This window comes from Salmo salar, chromosome 07 (genome assembly GCF_965601325.2).
Source record: "Salmo salar chromosome 07, fSalSal1, whole genome shotgun sequence".
Classification (NCBI taxonomy): domain Eukaryota; kingdom Metazoa; phylum Chordata; class Actinopteri; order Salmoniformes; family Salmonidae; genus Salmo; species Salmo salar.
The window spans coordinates 5,097,501-5,121,230 of record NC_138297.1 but is presented as its reverse complement, the minus strand read 5'-3'; the positions used below and the strand labels follow the sequence as shown (position 1 = coordinate 5,121,230).

The window sequence follows — 23,730 nt, the reverse complement described above, 5'->3', positions numbered from 1 at the left end:
GCCACACCACACCACACCACACCCCGCCACACCACACCCCGCCACACCACACCCCGCCACACCACACCACACCCGGCCACACCACACCACACCCCGCCACACCACACCCCGCCACACCACACCCCGCCACACCACACCCCGCCACACCACACCACACCCCGCCACAACCCGCCACACCACACCCCGCCACACCACACCCCGCCACACCACACCACACCACACCCCGCCACACCACACCCCACCACACCACACCCCGCCACACCACACCACACCCCGCCACACCCCACCACACCCCGCCACACCACACCCCGCCACGCCACACCACACCCCGCCACACCCCACCACACCACACCACGCCACACCACACCACACCCCGCCACACCACACCCCACCACACCACACCCCGCCACACCACACCACACCCCGCCACACCCCACCACACCCCGCCACACCACACCCCGCCACGCCACACCACACCCCGCCACACCCCACCACACCACACCACGCCACACCACACCACACCCCGCCACACCACACCGTGCCACACCACACCACACCCCACCACACCCCGCCACACCACACCACACCCCGCCACACCACACCCCGCCACACCACACCACACCCCGCCACACCACACCCCGCCACACCCTGCCACACCACACCACACCCCGCCACACCACGCCACACCCCACCACACCACACCCCGCCACAAACCACCACGCCCCGCCACACCAAACAACACCACGCCACACCACACCCCGCCACACCACACCCCGCCACACCACACAACACCCCACAACACCACACCACACCCCGCCACACCACACCCCGCCACACCACACCACACCCCGCCACACCACGCCACGCCACGCCACACCCCGCCACACCACACCACACCACACCCCGCCACACCACACCACGCCACACCCCGCCACACCACACCACACCACACCACACTCCGCCACACCCCGCCAAACCACGCCACACCCCGCCACACCACACCATACCCTGCCACACCACGCCACACCCCGCCACGCCACACCCCGCCACACCCCGCCCCGCCACACCCCGCCACAACCCACCACGCCCCGCCACACCACACCCCGCCACACCACACCACACCCCGCCACACCACACCCCGCCCCACTCTGCCACACCACACCCCGCCACACCACACTCCGCCACACCCTGCCACACCACACCACACCCCGCCACACAACACCACACCACACCCCGCCACCCCCCGCCACACCCCGCCACAACCCACCACGCCCCGCCACACCAAACCACACCACACCCCGCCACACCACACCCCGCCACACCACACCACACCACACCCCGCCACACCCCGCCACACCACACCACACCACGCCACACCCCGCCACACCACAACACACCACACCACACCCCACCACACCACACCCCGCCACACCACACCCCGCCACACCCCGCCACACCACACTACACCACACTCCGCCACACCCTGCCACACCCCGCCAAACCACACCACACCCCGAAACACCCCGCCACACCACACCACACCCTGCCACACCCCGCCACGCCCCGCCACGCCACACCACACCCCGCCACACCCCGCCACACCACACACCGCCACGCCACACCACGCCACGCCACACCCCACCCCACCACACCACACCACGCCACACCCCGCCACACCCTGCCACACCACACCCCACCATGCCCCGCCACACCACACCCCGCCACGCCCCGCCACACCACACCCCTGCCAAACCCCGCCACACCACACCCCGCCACGCCCCGCCACACCACACCCTGCCAAACCCCGCCACACCAAACCCCGCCACACCACACCACAACCCGCCCCCACCCCACCACGACGGGGCACCGCGTGCAGACCGACGAGGGAAAAAACTACCTAATCCATTCTAGAACAAGGCCGCAACGCAACAAAATGCAGAAAAAGTCAATGGGCGTGAACACCCCCCCAGAATGCACCGTTTCATTTTTCACCCACACCCCCCCCCCCCCGGTGAGAGAATGCCAAGAGTGTGAAAAGATGTCATCAAGGCAAAGGGTGGCTACTTTGATATACAAATGAATATATTTTTGTTTTGCACTTTTTTTTGGTTACTACATGATTCCATATGTATTATTTCATAGTTTCGATGTCTTCACTATTTTGGTGACTACTAGAAAATAGTAAAAATCAAGAAAAACCCTTGAATGAGCAGGTGTGTCCAAACTTTGGACTGGTAGTGTATCTAAAACAGTATCATGGACCTGATTATAACCCCCCCCCCCCTTTTAGTACCAGAGGAAAATCACAGAAATCCAGAATTATTTAGTTAAGTAGAAGGAAGCAGTCTGGGTCTTCCTCATTCGGAACATAAATATTTCCCAATATTATATTTTGTCCTGAAACCGGTTAAATCAAGATTCATCTATCTTGATACTTCAACTCTTCTTCCATGTGAACATGGACAATAAAATATATACACTGATTTGTTTTTGGTTGTATAATATTATCGTAAGCACTGCACAACCATGTTGCTTCAATATATCCACATAATTTTCCTACCTCATGATGCCATCTATTTTGTGAAGTGCACCAGTCCCTCCTGCAGCAAAGCACCCCCACAACATGATGCTGCCACCCCCAAGCTTCATGGTTGGGATGGGTGTTCTTCGGCTTGCAAGCCTCCCCTTTTTTCCTCCAAACATAACGATGGTCATTATGGCCAAACAGTTCTATTTTTGTTTCATCAGACCAGAGGACATTTCTCCAAAAAGTACGATATTGGTAAGCACTGCCTATCCATCTGTCGCCCACCCTAGGAGTATCCTTTCGGTAAGCAGGTGGGACTCTTGGAGCATAATCACATCTGAGCGTTTTTTTGGTTTAAGATAAGTCAACACCTTTCATCTTTTTAAACATGAACCTTCTCCGTTCACGTTCCACAAGGTAACTTTAATCACATTGGTCATCGTTTCTGAAACGTTGTGAATATGACCAAAACGTGACGAGTGTTAGAATAATTTAAATCAATGAGTTTCTGATAGCCACTGCTTAGCGAATCAAAGAAAGAAAACGACTGGTAGTACCCCCCTAGAACACTAAACTAATGACAGGTAGTACCCCCCTAGAACACTAAACTAATGACTGGTAGTACCCCCCTAGAACACTAAACTAATGACTGGTAGTACCCAACACCTAGAACACTAAACTAATGACTGGTAGTACCCACACCTAGAACACTAAACTAATGACTGGTAGTACCCAACACCTAGAACACTAAACTAATGACTGGTAGTACCCAACACCTAGAACACTAAACTAATGACTGGTAGTACCCAACACCTAGAACACTAAACTAATGACTGGTAGTACCCAACACCTAGAACACTAAACTAATGACTGGTAGTACCCAACACCTAGAACACTAAACTAATGACTGGTAGTACCCAACACCTAGAACACTAAACTAATGACTGGTAGTACCCCCCTAGAACACTAAACTAATGACTGGTAGTACCCAACACCTAGAACACTAAACTAATGACTGGTAGTACCCCCCTAGAACACTAAACTAATGACTGGTAGTACCCAACACCTAGAACACTAAACTAATGACTGGTAGTACCCCCCTAGAACACTAAACTAATGACTGGTAGTACCCAACACCTAGAACACTAAACTAATGACTGGTAGTACCCCCCTAGAACACTAAACTAATGACTGGTAGTACCCCCCTAGAACACTAAACTAATGACTGGTAGTACCCCCCTAGAACACTAAACTAATGACAGGTAGTACCCCCCTAGAACACTAAACTAATGACTGGTAGTACCCCCCTAGAACACTAAACTAATGACTGGTAGTACCCAACACCTAGAACACTAACCTAATGACTGGTAGTACCCAACACCTAGAACACTGAACTAATGACTGGTAGTACCCCCCTAGAACACTAAACTAATGACAGGTAGTACCCCCCTAGAACACTAAACTAATGACTGGTAGTACCCAACACCTAGAACACTAAACTAATGACAGGTAGTACCCAGCACCTAGAACACTAAACTAATGACTGGTAGTACCCAACACCTAGAACACTAAACTAATGACTGGTAGTACCCAACACCTAGAACACTAAACTAATGACAGGTAGTACCCCCCTAGAACACTAAACTAATGACAGGTAGTACCCCCCTAGAACACTAAACTAATGACTGGTAGTACCCAACACCTAGAACACTAAACTAATGACTGGTAGTACCCCCCTAGAACACTAAACTAATGACAGGTAGTACCCCCCTAGAACACTAAACTAATGACTGGTAGTACCCCCCTAGAACACTAAACTAATGACTGGTAGTACCCAACACCTAGAACACTAAACTAATGACTGGTAGTACCCAACACCTAGAACACTAAACTAATGACTGGTAGTACCCAACACCTAGAACACTAAACTAATGACTGGTAGTACCCAACACCTAGAACACTAAACTAATGACTGGTAGTACCCCCCTAGAACACTAAACTAATGACTGGTAGTACCCAACACCTAGAACACTAAACTAATGACTGGTAGTACCCCCCTAGAACACTAAACTAATGACTGGTAGTACCCAACACCTAGAACACTAAACTAATGACTGGTAGTACCCCCCTAGAACACTAAACTAATGACTGGTAGTACCCAACACCTAGAACACTAAACTAATGACTGGTAGTACCCAACACCTAGAACACTAAACTAATGACTGGTAGTACCCCCCTAGAACACTAAACTAATGACTGGTAGTACCCCCCACCTAGAACACTAAACTAATGACAGGTAGTACCCCCCTAGAACACTAAACTAATGACTGGTAGTACCCAACACCTAGAACACTAAACTAATGACTGGTAGTACCCAACACCTAGAACACTAAACTAATGACTGGTAGTACCCCCCTAGAACACTAAACTAATGACTGGTAGTACCCCCCTAGAACACTAAACTAATGACTGGTAGTACCCAACACCTAGAACACTAAACTAATGACTGGTAGTACCCCCCTAGAACACTAAACTAATGACTGGTAGTACCCAACACCTAGAACACTAAACTAATGACTGGTAGTACCCCCCTAGAACACTAAACTAATGACTGGTAGTACCCCCCTAGAACACTAAACTAATGACTGGTAGTACCCCCCTAGAACACTAAACTAATGACAGGTAGTACCCAACACCTAGAACACTAAACTAATGACTGGTAGTACCCCCCTAGAACACTAAACTAATGACAGGTAGTACCCAACACCTAGAACACTAAACTAATGACTGGTAGTACCCCCCTAGAACACTAACCTAATGACTGGTAGTACCCCCCTAGAACACTAACCTAATGACTGGTAGTACCCCCCTAGAACACTAAACTAATGACTGGTAGTACCCAACACCTAGAACACTAAACTAATGACTGGTAGTACCCCCCTAGAACACTAAACTAATGACTGGTAGTACCCAACACCTAGAACACTAAACTAATCTTCCCCCACTGTGTGTTGTGTTTCAGCCACATTTTCCCCCACTGTGTGTTTTATATCAGCCACATCTTCCTCACTGTGTGTTGTGTTTCAGCCACATCTTCCCCAGCTGTGTGTTGTGTTTCAGCCACATCTTCCCTCGCTGTGTGTTGTGTTTCAGCCACATCTTCCCCCGCTGTGTGTTTTATTTTCAGCCACATCTTCCCCCGCTGTGTGTTGTGTTTCAGCTACATCTTCCCCCACTATGTGTTGTGTTTCAGCCACATCTTCCCCCGCTGTGTGTTGTGTTTCAGCCACATCTTCCCCCGCTGTGTGTTGTGTTTCAGCTACATCTTCCCCCGCTGTGTGTTGTGTTTCAGCTACATCTTCCCCCACTATGTGTTGTGTTTCAGCCACATCTTCCCCCGCTGTGTGTTGTGTTTCAGCTACATCTTCCCCCACTATGTGTTGTGTTTCAGCCACATCTTCCCCCGCTGTGTGTTGTGTTTCAGCTACATCTTCCCCTACTATGTGTTGTGTTTCAGCCACATCTTCCCCCGCTGTGTGTTTTATATTCAGCCACATCTTCACCCACTTTCGCAATTTTCTCTTTGGGATTTTTGCTCATTTTGCAACTCTCCTTTAGAACTGGGTCTTCAGGCTTTTATTCACCGCCATTTTCCTTGGTAGCAGCAGCTGCAGGCTGAGATAACGTTTTTTCCATGTATCCTGGTCAATTAGTTGTGTGTAACTAGGCGTTGAATAATTATTTCAAATATAGTCGGAGCTACACAGCCTCTTTACTTAGCTTCTGCTCCTCGCCACATTGTCGCCGGAAGCCTTTATCTCGTGTCTTAATCTCAAATTCATCCAGCAAAACACGTTTAGTTCCAGATTGACTTTTGGGAACTTGCAAACACATTGGACGTTTAGTTCCAGATTGACTTTTGGGAACTTGCAAACACATTGGACGTTTAGTTCCAGATTGACTTTTGGGAACTTGCAAACACATTGGACATTTAGTTCCAGATTGACTTTTGGGAACATGCAAACACATTGGTCATGTTAAGTAAATGTGCAGACTATTACAGTAAATGTGCAGACTATTACAGTAAATGTACAGACTATTACAGTAAATGTACAGACTATTAGATTACTATTACTACTTAAAATATAAAGTTGTTTTGCTTTGTCAAATTATAACCCCAATTTCCTAAACTGTCCATCTTCCTAAAAACTATCTGTTTCTCCTCTCCTTCCTGTAGGTCAGGGGCAGGCAACCCTGGTTCTGGAGGGACACCGGCTTTTCGTGTTTATGATTTAACAAACCTGGAAGACCAGGCACTCCATGAACAGGGTTGCCTATTCCTGTAGGTGGACAGCCTGCGTCACTCCAGGTCTCGTCTGAACATCTATAAGGCCATGACCTCTCTCATCCTCTCCTCTCCTCTCCTCTCCTCTCCTCTCTGTCCTTCCTGTAGGTGGACAGCCTGCGTCACTCCAGGTCTCGTCTGAACATCTATAAGGCACTGGCCTCTCCCTCTCTCATCTCTCTCTCCAGTGAAGACCCCATCCTCACTGCCTTCAGACTGGGCTGGGAACTCAAAGAACTCAGCAAGGTCTGTAACACCGTTTCTCCAGCAGTTTAAAATACATATTAAGGGTAATAAAGCCTTTATAAGTGGTTACAAACAGTGTGTTACTGTTTATTCCTCTTCCTAGGTGGAGAATGAGTTCCGTCAGGAGTATGAGGAACTGTCGCAGCAGTGTGATGTTTATAACATGTTTATAAAGGGTTATACAGGCGTTATAACAGTTAATAACCTGTTTATTTCTCTTCCTAGGTGGAGAATGAGTTCCGTCAGGAGTATGAGGAACTGTCGCAGCAGTGTGATGTTTATAACATGTTTATAAAGGGTTATACAGGCGTTATAACAGTTAATAACCTGTTTATTCCTCTTCCTAGGTGGAGAATGAGTTCCGTCAGGAGTATGAGGAACTGTCGCAGCAGTGTGATGTTTATAACATGTTTATAAAGGGTTATACAGGCGTTATAACAGTTAATAACCTGTTTATTCCTCTTCCTAGGTGGAGAATGAGTTCCGTCAGGAGTATGACGAACTGTCTCAGCAGTGGGGTGTTTATAACATGTTTATAAAGGGTTATACAGGCGTTATAACAGTTAATAACCTGTTTATTCCTCTTCCTAGGTGGAGAATGAGTTCCGTCAGGAATATGAGGAACTGTCTCAGCAGTGTAAGCTGTTTGCCAAAGACCTGCTGGACCAGGCTAGGAGCAGCAGAGAGCTGGAGACCATACTGAACCACAGAGATGACAGTGAAGAACTGGACCCCAGAGAGACCAGCCATGACTTGGCCAAACTCAAACTGGCCATCAAATACCAACACAAAGAGGTAGGACATATTATACTATTACTATATACTATATAATACACACTACAGAGTACACACTCCATACTACACTAGAGATGACAGTGGAGAAGTGGACCCCAGAGAGACCAGCCTTGACCTGGACAATCTCAAACTGGCCATCAAATACCAACACTAAGAGGTATGATCCACACTACACTACACACTATATACAATGAGTATACAAAACATTAAGAACACCTGCTCTTTCCATGACATAGACTGACCAGGTGAATCCAGATTAAAGATATGATTCCTTATTGATGTCACTTGTTAAATCCACTTCAATCAGTGTAGATGAAGGGGAGGAGACGGGTTAAAGAAAGATTTTTAAGGCTTGAGACAATTGAGACATGGATTGTGTATGTGTGTTGTATTCAGAGGGTGAATGGTCAAGACAAAATATTTTAAGTGCCTTAGAACAGGGGTATGGTAGTAGGAGCCAGGCGCACCAGTTTGTGTCAAGAACTGCAACGCTGCTGGGGTTTTTCACTCTCAACAGTTTCCTGTGTATGTCAAGAATGGTCCACCACCCAAGGACATCCTTTGGGTGGTGGAAGCATTGGAGTCAACATGGGCCAGGGTCCCTGTGGAACACTTTCAACACCTTATAGAGTCCGTGCCCGACGAATTGAGTCTGTTCTGAGGGAAAAGGGGGGGGGGGGGTTCCTAATGTTTAGTATACTCAGTGTACTATACACTACATACTACGCACTACCCCAGAGAGACCAGCCAGGAACCGGGACAAACACAAACTGGCCATCAATTACCCACATAAAGAGGTAGGAGACACACTCACCACTGTAAGTTTTGCCCTGGTGTAAAGGTAAGGGTGTGTAAAGGTAGGGGGTTGTAAAGGTAGGGGGGTGTAAAGGTAGGGGGGTGTAAAGGTAGGGGGGGTGTAAAGGTAGGGAGGTGTAAAGGTAGGGGGGTGTAAAGGTAGGGGGGTGTAAAGGTAGGGGGGGTGTAAAGGTAGGGAGGTGTAAAGGTAGGGAGGTGTAAAGGTAGGGAGGTGTAAAGGTAGGGAGGTGTAAAGGTAAGGGGGTGTAAAGGTAGGGGGTTGTAAAGGTAGGGGGTGTAAAGGTAGGGGGGTGTAAAGGTAGGGAGGTTTAAAGGTAGGGAGGTGTAAAGGTAGGGGGGTGTAAAGGTAGGGGGGTGTAAAGGTAGGGGGGGTGTAAAGGTAGGGAGGTGTAAAGGTAGGGAGGTGTAAAGGTAGGGAGGTGTAAAGGTAAGGGGGTGTAAAGGTAGGGGGTTGTAAAGGTAGGGGGGTGTAAAGGTAGGGGGGTGTAAAGGTAGGGGGGGTGTAAAGGTAGGGAGGTGTAAAGGTAGGGAGGTGTAAAGGTAGGGAGGTGTAAAGGTAAGGGGGTGTAAAGGTAGGGGGTTGTAAAGGTAGGGGGTGTAAAGGTAGGGGGGTGTAAAGGTAGGGAGGTGTAAAGGTAGGGAGGTGTAAAGGTAGGGGGGGGGTGTAAAGGTAGGAGGGGTGTAAAGGTAGGGAGGTGTAAAGGTAGGGAGGTGTAAAGGTAGGGAGGTGTAAAGGTAGGGAGGTGTAAAGGTAAGGGGGTGTAAAGGTAGGGGGTTGTAAAGGTAGGGGGTGTAAAGGTAGGGGGGTGTAAAGGTAGGGAGGTGTAAAGGTATGGAGGTGTAAAGGTAGGGGGGTGTAAAGGTAGGGGGGTGTAAAGGTAGGGGGGGTGTAAAGGTAGGGAGGTGTAAAGGTAGGGCGGTGTAAAGGTAGGGAGGTGTAAAGGTAAGGGGGTGTAAAGGTAGGGGGTTGTAAAGGTAGGGGGGTGTAAAGGTAGGGGGGTGTAAAGGTAGGGGGGGTGTAAAGGTAGGGAGGTGTAAAGGTAGGGAGGTGTAAAGGTAGGGAGGTGTAAAGGTAAGGGGGTGTAAAGGTAGGGGGTTGTAAAGGTAGGGGGTGTAAAGGTAGGGGGGTGTAAAGGTAGGGAGGTGTAAAGGTAGGGAGGTGTAAAGGTAGGGGGGGGGTGTAAAGGTAGGGGGGGTGTAAAGGTAGGGTGGTGTAAAGGTAGGGGGGGTGTAAAGGTAGGGGGGTGTAGAGGTAGGGGGGTGTAAAGGTAGGGAGGTGTAAAGGTAAGGGGGTGTAAAGGTAGGGGGTTGTAAAGGTAGGGGGGTGTAAAGGTAGGGGGTGTAAAGGTAGGGAGGTGTAAAGGTAGGGAGGTGTAAAGGTAGGGAGGTGTAAAGGTAAGGGGGTGTAAAGGTAGGGGGTTGTAAAGGTAGGGGGGTGTAAAGGTAGGTGGTGTAAAGGTAGGGTGGTGTAAAGGTAGGGAGGTGTAAAGGTAGGGGGGTGTAAAGGTAGGGGGGTGTAAAGGTAGGGGGGGTGTAAAGGTAGGGGGGTGTAAAGGTAGGGAGGTGTAAAGGTAATGGGGTGTAAAGGTAGGGGGGGTGTAAAGGTAGGGAGGTGTAAAGGTAGGGGGGTGTAAAGGTAGGGGGGGTGTAAAGGTAAGGGAGGTGTAAAGGCAGGGAGGTGTAAATGTTGGGGTAGGTAAATGTAGGGGTGTGTAAAGGTAAGGGGGTGTAAAGGTAAGGGGGTGTAAAGGTAGGGGGGGTGTAAAGGTAGGGAGGTGTAAAGGTAGGGAGGTGTAACGGCAGGGAGGTGTAAAGGTAGGGGTGGTGTAAAGGTAGGGGTGGTGTAACGGCAGGGAGGTGTAAAGGTAAGGGGGTGTAAAGGTAGGGAGGTAGGGAGGTGTGAAGGTAGGGAGGTGTAAAGGTAGTGAGGTAGGGAGGTGTAAAGGTAGGGAGGTGTAAAGGTAGGGAGGTGTAAAGACAGGGAGGTGTAAAGGTAAGGGTGTGTAAAGGTAGGGAGGTAGGGAGGTGTAAAGGTAGGGAGGTGTAAAGGCAGGGAGGTGTAAAGGTAGGTAGGGGTAAGGTGTAAGGCAGGTAAGGCAGGTAGGTGTAAGGTGTAAGGCAGGTAGGTGTAAGACAGGTAGGTGAAAGGCAGGTAGCTGTGAGGTGTAAGGCAGGTAGATGTAAGGCAGGTAGGTTTGATGTAGGTAGCTGTGAGGTGTAAGGCAGGTAGGTGCAAGGCAGGTAGGTGAAAGGCAGGTAGGTGAAAGGCAGGTAGCTGTGAGGTGTAAGGCAGGTAGGTGCAAGGCAGGTAGGTGTAAGGCAGGTAGGTATGAGGTTTAAGGCAATGTCTCTCGATGCTTGAGAATGTGTTGTTGCTTCCCAGAAAGGGATTTGTTAGAAGTTGAGGAATATTAGATGGGGGGAAGGTGAAAGGAAGAAAGCAGAGGGGTGATGAGGGTTGTGTTTCCCAGGAGAAGATTCATCTGTCTGCTTTAGGAGTAATAATATACCTTTGATGCTGAGAAGATACTGCCCCTCCCTAGCTCTCCTCTCTCCCTCTGTCTTTCTCTGTCTCTCTCTTTTTCCCCCTCTCTCTCTCTCTATTTCTCTCTCTCTTTTTCCCTCTCTCTCTCTCTCTCTCTCTCTCTTTTTCCCTCTCTCTATTTCTCTCTCTCTCTCTTTTTCCTTCTCGCTCTCTATTTCTCTCTCTCTCTCTCTCTCTCTCTTTTTCCTTCTCGCTCTCTATTTCTCTCTCTCTCTCTCTCTCTCTCTCTCTCTCTCTCTCTCTCTTTTTCCTTCTCTCTCTCTATTTCTCTCTCTCTCTCTTTCCCTCTCTCTATTTCTCTCTCTCTCTCTTTCCCTCTCTCTCTCTCTCTCACTCTCTCTCTTTTTCCCTCTCTCTCTCTCTCTCTCTCTCTTTGTCCCTCTCTCTCTCTCTCTGTCTCTCTCTCTCTCTCTTTCCTTCTCTCTCTCCACTCTCTTTCCACTCTCTCTCTCTCTCTCTCTCTCTCTTTTTCCTTCTCTCTCTCTCTATTTCTCTCTCTCTCTCTTTCCCTCTCTCTATTTCTCTCTCTCTCTCTCTTTCCCTCTCTCTCTCTCACTCTCTCTCTTTTTCCCTCTCTCTCTCTCTATTTCTCTCTCTCTCTGTTTCTCTCTCTCTCTTTCCCTCTCTCTCTCTGTTTTTACCCCCCTCTTTAGGAAACTGTTTGTATGTAATAAAAGACACTGAAGTGCCTCCCTTCTCTCCGTTCTGTCTCCTCTGTCTCTTCCATCTCACTTTAGAGTCCCCATGCCACTGTACAGTCTGTTGTCTGACAGAAAGCAGAGGGAGGCCACAGAGTGTAGTATAGTACAGGAGAGGACTTATTACTCTGTCATAACACACAGAGAGAGAAGGTAGAATAGGGATTTAGAAGAAGAGCTGTCTAGAAAGGGAGAGAGAGATGGAGGGAGAGAGAGAGAGGGAGAGAGGGACGCTAGACTGTCACTACTCAGAAGCAGATTGGCTAGAGACTAGAGAGAGAGGGGCGTGGAGGGATGGAGGGTGAGAGAAAGTTGGTAAGGTAGAGGCAACCTGTTGTCTGTCTAGTGCCTGTCATATGACCAGTCAATTGTTGGCTAGGGAGCAAGAGAAGGAGACAGAGAGAGAGGGGGAGAGGGAGAGGAAAAGAGATGGAAGGGGAGAGAGAGATGGAGAAAGAGGGAGAGAAAGAGGGAGAGAGAGAGATGGAGGTATAGAGGGACTCTGGTCTGTGTCTGTTATGATTAGTTTACTAACATCTGGTTGGAAGAGAGACAGGAAGGAACACAGGCCCTCAGCGCCATGGCGACACATTTTTAAAAACACACATACGCCACATTACCATCCTAACCAGACACTGGGTGTTTCTTAATATGCGTACTACCCAGTGGTGTAAAGTACTTAAGTAAAAATACTTTTGGGGGTATGTGTACTTTACTTTTTATATTTATGACAACTTTTACTTTTACTCCACTACATTCCTAAAAAAAAGTATGTACTTTTTACTCCATACATTTCCCCTGAGACTCAAAAGTTCTCGTTACATTTGTAATGCTTAGCAGGACAGGAATGGTCCAATTCACACACTTCCCTGGTCATCACTACCACCTCTGATCTGGAGGACTTAGTAAACAAAAAATGCTTTGTTTGTAAATTACGCCTACTTCCTCTCTCCCGCTCCGGCGCTCCACGTCGCCGATCTACAAACCACCGGTCCTGGCAACCATCATTACGCACACCTGGCAACAATCATTACGCACACCTGCTCCCCATCGTTAAGCACACCTGCTCCCCATCGTTAAGCACACCTGTACTTCCTCACCACCCTGATTACTCTCCCTTTATTTAGCCCTCAGTAGCCTCAGTCTTAAGGCAGTAGTGGTTTTGTTTACGTTCAGTACGCTTCTCCTGTTTTGTATTTTCTTAATGTTTATTATTATTAAACTCACCTTCTGCATCTGATCCCTGACTCCCTGGCTCCCTGGCTCCCCTGACTCCCTGACTCCCCTGACTCCCCTGACTCCCTGACTCCCCTGACTCCCTGACTCCCCTGACTCCCCTGACTCCCTGGCTCCCCTGACTCCCCTGACTCCCTGGCTCCCCTGACTCCCTGGCTCCCCTGACTCCAAGACTCCCTGACTCCCCTGACTCCCTGGCTCCCTGACTCCCTGACTCCCCTGACTCCCTGACTCCCTGACTCCCTGACTCCCCTGACTCCCTGGCTCCCCTGACTCCCCTGACTCCCTGACTCCCCTGACTCCCTGACTCCCTGACTCCCCTGACTCCCTGGCTCCCTGACTCCCTGACTCCCTGACTCCCTGACTCCCCTGACTCCCTGACTCCCTGACTCCCTGACTCCCCTGACTCCCTGGCTCCCTGACTCCCCTGACTCCCTGGCTCCCTGGCTCCCTGACTCCCCTGTCTCCCTGACTCCCCTGTCTCCCTGACTCCCCTGTCTCCCTGACTCCCCTGGCTCCCTGGCTCCCTGACTCCCCTGTCTCCCTGACTCCCCTGTCTCCCTGACTCCCTGACTCCCTGGCTCCCTGGCTCCCTGACTCTCTGACTCCCCTGACTCCCCTGGCTCCCCTGGCTCCCCTGCCTCCCCTGGCTCCCCTGGCTCCCCTGACTCCCCTGACTCCCTGACTCCCCTGACTCCCCTGACTCCCCTGGCTCCCCTGACTCCCTGGCTCCCCTGACTCCCCTGGCTCCCTGACTCCCCTGACTCCCCTGGCTCCCTGACTCTCTGACTCCCCTGACTCCCCTGTCTCCCTGATTCCCCTGACTCCCTTGGCTCCCCTGACTCCCCTGGCTCCCTGACTCCCTGGCTCCCCTGACTCCCCTGACTCCCCTGGCTCCCCTGACTCCCCTGGCTCCCTGACTCCCTGGCTCCCCTGACTCCCCTGGCTCCCTGACTCCCCTGACTCCCTGGCTCCCCTGACTCCCCTGGCTCCCTGACTCCCCTGACTCCCTGACTCCCTGACTCCCCTGACTCCCCTGGCTCCCCTGACTCCCTGGCTCCCCTGACTCCCCTAGCTCCCTGACTCCCTGGCTCCCTGGCTCCCCTGACTCCCTGGCTCCCTGGCTCCCTGACTCCCTGGCTCCCCTGACTCCCCTGGCTCCCTGACTCCCCTGACTCCCTGGCTCCCCTGAGTCCCCTGGCTCCCTGACTCCCCTGACTCCCTGGCTCCCCTGACTCCCCTGACTCCCTGGCTCCCCTGACTCCCCTGGCTCCCCTGACTCCCCTGGCTCCCTGACTCCCCTGACTCCCTGGCTCCCCTGACTCCCCTAGCTCCCTGACTCCCTGGCTCCCTGGCTCCCCTGACTCCCTGGCTCCCTGGCTCCCTGACTCCCTGGCTCCCTGCGTATATACGTTACAGAATACAGCCTCCAAAGATATGGAAGCAGCAGAAGTTAAGGATATCTCTAGGTGGTCGATGAACAGGAACACCTACTCCGTCAACATCCAGACCAGCTGGCTCAACTGGGTAGGGTAATGAGGCAGAGCGGTATCTGTTCCTGACCACCGCTATGAACGCGTGGTGGTGTCCGGTACGTTCCAACCCGGAGTCCACGAGGGCAGAGGGGCGGCCACGTGATCATCCGGTCTCCCGGATCATCACTTTCCGCCAAACCCTTTCTGGTTTCCATTTCACTGGCTGGCTGTCCCTCATGTGTTGTCTTTACAGCTCTAGTGGACTTCGGCACCGCGGGAAACTTCTTCGACCAGGTCCTCGCCTCGTCCCTAAACATCAAATCATACCCGCGCTCCTTTAACGGTCCAAGCACTGTAGTGTTGACCATTGGGAAACCGGCACAATAACGCACATCACAATACCACTCACCCTCACAGTGGAACCCATGCATCAAGAAAGCCTTCCCTTCCTCATCATCAATTCAACCGTACACATAGTCAACCTCTGCCTCCCGTGGCTCCAACGTAATGACCATCTCATTGTCGAGGATGAAAAATCACTGACTGGGCACCGGAATGCCGGAGGACCTACTTTTCCTTCCCATGTGGTTCCACGTAGGTTGAGAGTCCTGTGGTTGCCCTCCTGCCCAAAATCCAGGAAGTATACTAGGATCTCTGGGAGGTTTTCTCCAAGACCCGTGCCACCTGTCTCTCTCCTCATCGCCCCTGGGACTGTGCCATGGACCTCCAGGTAGGCTCTGCATTTCCGCGCAGCCACATCAACCCTCTTTTGGTGGTTATGGAGGAGAACATCCAGGAGGCTATCCAACAAGGTTTCATCCGCACGTCCACCTCCCCTACGCCGGCAGGTTTCTTCTTCGTGGCCAAGAAGGATGGAGATCTACGCCGTGCATCAATTACAGAGGCCTCAATTCCATCACCACCAAGCTACCCTCTCCCGTTGGTGCCGGTTTCGATCGAACAGCTCCGTTGGACCTGCGCAGCGCCTACAATCTGATCCGCATCCGGGAGGGGGATGAATGGAAAACGGCGTTCAGCACGATGTCTGGCCACTACGAGTACTTGGTGATGTGCCGTCGGTGTTCCAGGCATTTGTTAATAAGGTGTTCCGGGACATGCTTCGGGTGCCAAGTGGTCGTGTATATTTTTTGACGACATCCTGGTCTACTCTGCCACCTTGGAGGATCACTTCGGCCACGTCCGGGGAGTCCTGGGACACCTCCTGGAGAACTGCTTGTATGTGAAAGCGGAGGAGTGCTTGTTCTGTCAGGTCGCTGTCTCCTTCTTAGGATACAAGATCAGTCCTCTGGGAGTGATGATGGAGGAGAGGAAGGTCGATGCAGTCAGGTCTCATCCATCATAAAGGGGCTACAACGTTTTTTGGGGGTTTGCCAAATTCTACTGCCGCTTCCTTAGGAACTTCAGCTCCATCGCCTCTGCCCTCACCTCTCTCCTCAAGGGTTGTCCTTGTAAGTTGGTGTGGAGTCCTGCAGTCGATGAGGCCTTCCGTATACTGAAGGGGCGTTTCACCTCCGCCCCGTTGCTGAAACACCCAGATCATACGCTTCAGAAGTGGCCGTGAAGACACTGGCTGGAGGGCGCCAAGGACCCATTTCTCATCTTCACCGACCATCGGAACCTGGAGTACGTACAGACAGCAAGGCGGTTGAACTCACAACAAGCAAGGTGGGCCCTTTTCTTCATTAGATTCGGCTTCACCTTGTCATATCGCCCAGGTTCAAAGAAAAGCAAAGACGATGCCCTGTCCCGTCTCTACGAATCGGGAGAGGTTCCTGTCCTGAGTGCACCCAACATTCCGCCCTTCCGAGTCGTTGCCCCTGTCCTTTGGGACATAGATGACATTCGGGAGAGGGAACCCGCGCCTGCTACCTGTCCTCCAGAGCACCCCTACGTTCCCACGGGGATAAAGCATTGGCTGTTGACCTGGGCGCACACATCTCTCCTCACTGGACACTCATTTTTCAACCACTCCACAAATTTCTTGTTAACAAACTGTATTTTTAGCAAGTCGGTTAGGACATCTACTTTGTGCATGACACAAGTAATTTTTACAACAATTGTTTACAGACAGATTATTTCACTTATAGTTCTTTGTATCACATTTCCAATGGGTCAGAAGTTTACATACACTAAGTTGACTGTGCCTTTAAACAACTTGGTAAATTCCAGAAAATTATGTCATGGCTTTAGAAGCTTCTGATAGGCTAATTGACATCATTTGAGTCAATTGGAGGTGTACCTGTGGATGTATTTCAAGGCCTACCTTCAAACTCAGTGCCTCTTCGCTTGAAATCAAAAGAAATCAGCCAAGACCTCAGAAAAAGAATTGTGGACCTCCACAAGTCTGGTTCATCCTTGGGAGCAATTTCCAAATGCCTGATGGTACCACGTTCATCTGTACAAACAAATAGTAAAAACAATAAACAATAGTACGCAAGTATAAACACCATGGGACTACGCAGCTGTCATACCACTCAGGAAGGAGACGCGTTCTGTCTCCTAGAGATGAACGTACTTTGGCGCAAAAAGTGCTAATCAATCCCAGAACAACAGCAAAGGACATTGTGAAGATGCTGGAGGAAACAGGAACAAAAGTATCTATATCCACAGTAAAACAAGTCCTATATCGACATAACCTGAAAGGTTGCTCAGCAAGGAAGAAGCCACTGCTCCAAAACCGCCATAAAAAAGCCAGACTACGGTTTGCAACTGCACATAGGGACAAAGACTGTACTTTTTTGGAGAAATGTCCTCTGGTCTGATGAAACAAAAATAGAACTGTTTGGCCATAATGACCATCGTTATGTTTGGAGGAAAAAGAGGGATGCCTGCAAGCCGAAGAACACCATCTCAACCGTGAAGCACGGGGGTGGCAGCATCATGTTGTGGGGGTGCTTTGCTGCAGGAGGGACTGGTGCACTTCACAAAATAGATGGCATCATGAGGTAGGAAAATGATGTGGATATATTGAAGCAACATCTCAAGACATCAGTCAGGAAGTTAAAGCTTGGTGGCAAATGGGTCTTCCAAATTGACAATGACCCCAAGCATACTTCCAAAGTTGTGGCAAAATGGCTTAAGGACAACAAACTCAAGGTATTGGAGTGGCCATTACAAAATTTGTGGGCAGAACTGAAAAAGTGTGTGCGAGCAAGGAGGCCTACAAACCTGATTCAGTTACACCAGCTCTGTCAGGAGGAATGGGCCAAAATTCACCCAATTTATTGTGGGAAGCTTGTGGAAGGCTACCCGAGACGTTTGACCCAAGTTAAACAATTTAAAGGCAATGCTACCAAATACTAATTGAGTGTATGTAAACTTCTGACCCACTGGGAATGTGATGAAGGAAATAAAAGCTGAAATAAATCATTCTCTCTATTATTATTCTGACATTTCAAATTCTTAAAATAAAGTGGTGATCCTAACTGACCTAAGACAGGGAATTTTTACTAGGATTAAATGTCAGTATTTGTGAAAAACTGAGCTTAAATGTATTTGGCTAAGGTGTATGTAAACCTTCGGCTTCAACTGTATGTGGCCCAAAAAATATTGGGTTAAATATGTGTGTGGAGACGTGGAGGAGGCCGTAGGAGGGCAACAACCCAGCAGCAGGACCGCTACCTCCGCCTTTGTGCAAGGAGGAGCAGGAGAAGCACTGCCAGAGCCCTGCAAAATGACCTCCAGCAGGCCACAAATGTGCATGTGTCTGCTCAAACGGTCAGAAACAGACTCCATGAGGGTGGTATGAGGGCCCGACGTCCACAGGTGGGGTTGTGCTTACAGCCCAACACTGTGCAGGAGGTTTGGCATTTGCCAGAGAACACCAAGATTGGCAAATTCGCCACTGGCGCCCTGTGCTCTTCACAGATGAAAGCAGGTTCACACTGAGCACGTGACAGACGTGACAGAGTCTGGAGACGCCGTGGAGAACGTTCTGCCGCCTGCAACATCCTCCAGCATGACCGGTTTGGCGGTGGGTCAGTCATGGTGTGGGGTGGCATTTCTTTGGGGGGCCGCACAGCCCTCCATGTGCTCGCCAGAGGTAGCCTGACTGCCATTAGGTACTGAGATGAGATCCTCAGACCCCTTGTGAGACCATATGCTGGTGCGGTTGGCCCTGGGTTCCTCCTAATGCAAGAGAATGTTAGACCTCATGTGGCTGGAGTGTGTCAGCAGTTCCTGCAAGAGGAAGGCATTGATGCTATGGACTGGCCCGCCCGTTCCCCAGACCTGAATCCAATTGAGCACATCTGGGACATCATGTCTCGCTCCATCCACCAACGCCACGTTGCACCACAGACTGTCCAGGAGTTGGCGGATGCTTTAGTCCAGGTCTGGGAGGAGATCCCTCAGGAGACCATCCGCCACCTCATCAGGAGCATGCCCAGGCGTTGTAGGGAGGTCATACAGGCACGTGGAGGCCACACACAATACTGAGCCTCATTTTGACTTGTTTTAAGGACATTACATCAAAGTTGGATCAGCCTGTAGTGTGGTTTTCCACTTTAATTTTGAGTGTGACTCCAAATCCAGACCTCCATGGGTTGATAAATTGGATTTCCATTGATTATTTTGGTGTGATTTTGTTGTCAGCACATTCAACTATGTAAAGAAAAAAGTATTTAATAAGATTATTTCTTTCATTCAGATCTTGGATGTGTTGTTTAAGTGTTCCCTTTATTTTTTTTGAGCAGTATATATATTTCCTGGGCTTCTTATATCTCCTAGATATAGGATAGACACTTCAAGACCTGTGCTTATTTTGCCATTTATGAATGTGTTTTTCTATGTGTTTCTAGGTGCTATAGTAATAAAGACCAAATTCAATATTTTATCAAATCATTTTGTTATATTTTTTGTGGAGATACCTAAAGGGGTCCTAAAATTCTATATCAAGTTAAATGATCCATGGTTCGACCATCTTATATATGCATATTCTAGTTACTGGGTAGGAGTGGTAACCAGATTAAATCGGGTATGTTTTTACTGCCCCCTAGCCCTAACAGGTTAAATGATCCTATTGGTTCGACCATCTTATATATGCATATTCTAGTTACTGGGTAGGAGTGGTAACCAGATTAAATCGGGTATGTTTTTACTGCCCCCTAGCCCTAACAGGTTAAATGATCCTATTGGTTCGAGCATCTTATATATGCATATTCTAGTTACTGGGTAGGAGTGGTAACCAGATTAAATCGGGTATGTTTTTACTGCCCCCCTAGCCCTAACAGGTTAACCTGTTAGGGCTAGGGGGCAGTTACTACCCAGTAACTAGAATATGCATATATAAGATGGTCGAACCAATAGGATCATTTAACCTGTTAGGGCTAGGGGGCAGTAAAAACATACCCGATTTAATCTGGTTACCACTCCTACCCAGTAACTAGAATATGCATATATAAGATGGTCGAACCATGTATCATTTAACCTGTTAGGGCTAGGGGGCAGTAAAAACATACCCGATTTAATCTGGTTACCACTCCTACCCAGTAACTAGAATATGCATATATAAGATGCTCGAACCATGGATCATTTAACCTGTTAGGGCTAGGGGGGCAGTAAAAACATACCCGATTTAATCTGGTTACCACTCCTACCCAGTAACTAGAATATGCATATATAAGATGCTCGAACCAATAGGATCATTTAAATGATCCTATTGGTTCGACCATCTTAAAAACAATTCCATGTGTTTAGTTTTAGTTTTATTAAGAAACATGGATGAACGTTTAGTTCTGACGTGAGACTGTGAGAGCTTGTTGCTATAGGTGTGTTGTTCAAATGTTTTTAAATGTCTTTAAATGTCTTCAAATGTGTTTAAATGTCTTCAAATGTGTTTAAATGTCTTTAAATGTCTTTAAAGGATAAAAAAAAAACTCTAGTTTTGTCTGTGTGTGTTCATGTTGTCGGTTTCATCTCATCGACAGTAGTATAAATCAAGTTTTCATAAATGTTCTTGTTTGGGAATGAGACGTCTTCATCGATACAATACAACATTAGCATATTCTACAGTCAACAACTGTAGAAGCTTTTTAATTAGTAAAAGTCTTGTCCAGGGGATTTATGAACGGTACTAAGGTCATGTTTTATTATGTTAGTATGGACAGATACAATCAAAGTCTCTAACAGAGGCTCATTTACAACCACAGTCCCACCCTCTCTCTCTCTCCCTCTCTCTCTCTCTCTCTCTCTCTCTCTCTCTCTCTCTCTCTCTCTCTCTCTCTCTCTCTCTCTCTGGGCTTTTACTGAGATTAAAAAAACACATTCAGGAAAAAAAGTTGTCATCGACTTTGAAACACTGCAACACCCCTCCCCTCTCTCTCTCTCTCTGTCTCTCTCTCTGTCTCTGTCTCTGCCTCTGTCTCTCTCTGTCTCTGCCTCTGTCTCTCTCTCTGTCTCTCTCTCTGTCTCTGCCTCTCTCTGTCTCTGCCTCTGTCTCTCTCTCTGTCTCTCTCTCTGCCTCTGTCTCTGCCTCTGTCTCTCTCTCTCTCTCTCTCTGTCTGTCTCTGCCTCTGTCTCTCTCTCTGTCTCTCTCTCTGTCTCTCTCTCTGTCTCTCTCTGTCTCTCTCTGTCTCTCTCTCTGTCTCTGTCCTTCTCTGTCTCTCTCTCTCTCTGCCTGTCTCTCTCTGTCTTTCTGTCTCTGTCTCTCTCTCTCTGTCTCTGCCTCTCTCTTTCTCTGTCTCTGCCTCTGTCTCTCTGTCTCTGTCTCTGCCTCTGTCTCTCTGTCTCTCTCTGTCTCTCTGTCTCTCTCTGTCTCTCTGTCTTTCTCTCTCTCTGTCTTTCTCTCTCTCTGTCTCTGTCTCTGCCTCTCTCTGTCTCTCTGTCTCTCTCTCTGTCTCTCTGTCTCTCTCTCTGTCTCTCTGTCTGTAGTTTGTAGCCCAGCCTAACTGCCAGCAGCTCCTAGCTACTCTGTGGTACGATGGGTTTCCTGGCTGGAGGAGGAGACACTGGGTTGTCAAACTGGGGACCTGTTTCATCATAGGACTGCTGTTCCCTGTCTTCTCAATGGTCAGTATATATAGTGTGTGTGTGTGTGTGTGTGTGTGTGTGTGTGTGTGTGTGTGTGTGTGTGTGTGTGTGTGTGTGTGTGTGTGTGTGTGTGTGTGTGTGTGTGTGTGTGTGTGTGTGTGTGTGTGTGTGTGTGTGTGTGTATAACCGGTTTTATAGGTTTGTTGTCACTGGTTAGTACAGTTACTATTTTCACACTATCGTACCGACCCAAACACTATCGTACCGATCCAAACACTATCGTACCGACCCAAACACTATCGTACCGACCCAAACACTATCGTACCGACCCAAACACTATCGTACCGACCCAAACATTATCGTACCGATCCAAACACTATCGTACCGACCCAAACACTATCGTACCGACCCAAACACTATCGTACCGACCCAAACACTATCGTACCGACCCAAACATTATCGTACCAACCCAAACACTATCGTACCGACCCAAACACTATCGTACCGACCCAAACACTATCGTACCGACCCAAACATTATCGTACCGATCCAAACTGTCCCTCCTCTTTTCTTTTCTGACTCTTTCCAGCTTGGTTTGGCTCAGCTTAGTTTGGCTCAGCTCAGTACTGCCAAAAAGTCTAATGTATATATATGTATGTGTAATTCCGGAGGTTGGAATATTTCCGGAATCAGAAGGGAAATTCTCCAACTGGGATTTCTGAAAAAAACTTTGAATGTTTCTGGAACCGTACTAACCTCCCTCTCTCTTATCTTCCTCCCTCTCTCCTCTCTCCTCCCTCTCTCCTCCTTCCTCCCTCTCTCCTCTCTCTTCCCTCTCTCCTCTCTCCTCCCTCTCTCCTCCCTCTCTTCTCTGCCTCCCTCTCCCCTCTCTCCTCCCTCCTCCCTCTCTTATCTGTCTCCCTCTCTCCTCTCTCCTCTCTCTTCCCTCTCTCCTCCTTCCTCCCTCTCTCCACTCTCTTCCCTTTCTCCTCTCTCCTCCCTCTCTCCTCTCTCTTCCCTCTCTCCTCTCTCCTCCCTCTCTCCTCCCTCTCTTCTCTGCCTCCCTCTCCCCTCTCTCCTCTCTCCTCCCTCTCTTCTCTGCCTCCCTCTCTCCTCCCTCTCTTCTCTGCCTCTCTCTCTCCTCTCTCCTTCCTCTCTCTATCCTCTCTCTTCTATGCCTCCCTCCCTCTCTCTTCCCTCCCTCTCTCTCCAGATATATCTCCTAGCCCCTAAGTCTGCCCTAGGTGTGTTTGTGAAGAAACCCTTCATCAAGTTTATCTGTCACACAGCATCGTACCTGAACTTCCTCTTCCTCCTCCTCCTTGCCTCACAACACATTGCCAGGACTAACCTACATATGCAGGTAACCTAAAGTCGAAAAGTAATGAATTAATTAAATAATAATTACAGGGATACTTCGGGATTTTGGTATCTACTTCGCCCAGAGTCAGATGAACTTGTGTATGAAGGATGAAGGAAGTTAGAGGTAGTTTTGCGAGCCAATGCTAACTAGTGTTAGCACAATGACTGGAAGTAACTGCTAGCATGCTACCCATAGACTTCCAACAAAATCAAAACAACATGTTATGGTTTTTGCTGACTAGGAAGACGTCTTTAATGTTTTTAACCATTTGTGATCAATCTGATGTTGTTTAATGCAGGGCCCTCCTCCTACTGTGGTTGAATGGATGATACTACCCTGGGTACTAGGTGAGGAGGGAGGGGAGGGAGGGAGGGGAGGGAGGGAGGGAGGGAGGGAGGGAGGGAGGGAGGGAGGGAGGGAGGGAGGGATCAATACAGTACTAAAGGTTACAGTACTACATTTTTTTATTTGGCCATTGGCCCAGTTGTACTGCAAGGACTTCTGATTGGTCAACCACAGGCTGGGGCTGGGTAATAAACTACACTCCTGTCCCTTTGTTCACTGAGGAGAGAATCACTGAGGATAGAATCACTGAGGATAGAATCACTGAGGAGAGAATCACTGAGGATAGAATCACTGAGGAGAGAATCACTGAGGAGAGAATCACTGAGGAGAGAATCACTGAGGAGAGAAT

General features: G+C 49.2%; 1 protein-coding gene across 1 annotated transcript in view; it reads left to right on the top strand.

Moving 5' to 3' along the window:
- LOC106591872 (short transient receptor potential channel 5) overlaps nucleotides 1–23,730 on the top strand; it is a 108,997-nt gene that overhangs the window by 49,776 nt on the left and 35,491 nt on the right. Inside the window, exons 5-9 of the mRNA XM_082977328.1 lie at nucleotides 6,981–7,118; nucleotides 7,710–7,913; nucleotides 21,575–21,712; nucleotides 22,887–23,036; nucleotides 23,335–23,383. Coding sequence (XP_082833454.1) covers nucleotides 6,981–7,118; nucleotides 7,710–7,913; nucleotides 21,575–21,712; nucleotides 22,887–23,036; nucleotides 23,335–23,383 — 679 coding nt within the window. The remainder of the gene's footprint in view (nucleotides 1–6,980; nucleotides 7,119–7,709; nucleotides 7,914–21,574; nucleotides 21,713–22,886; nucleotides 23,037–23,334; nucleotides 23,384–23,730) is intronic.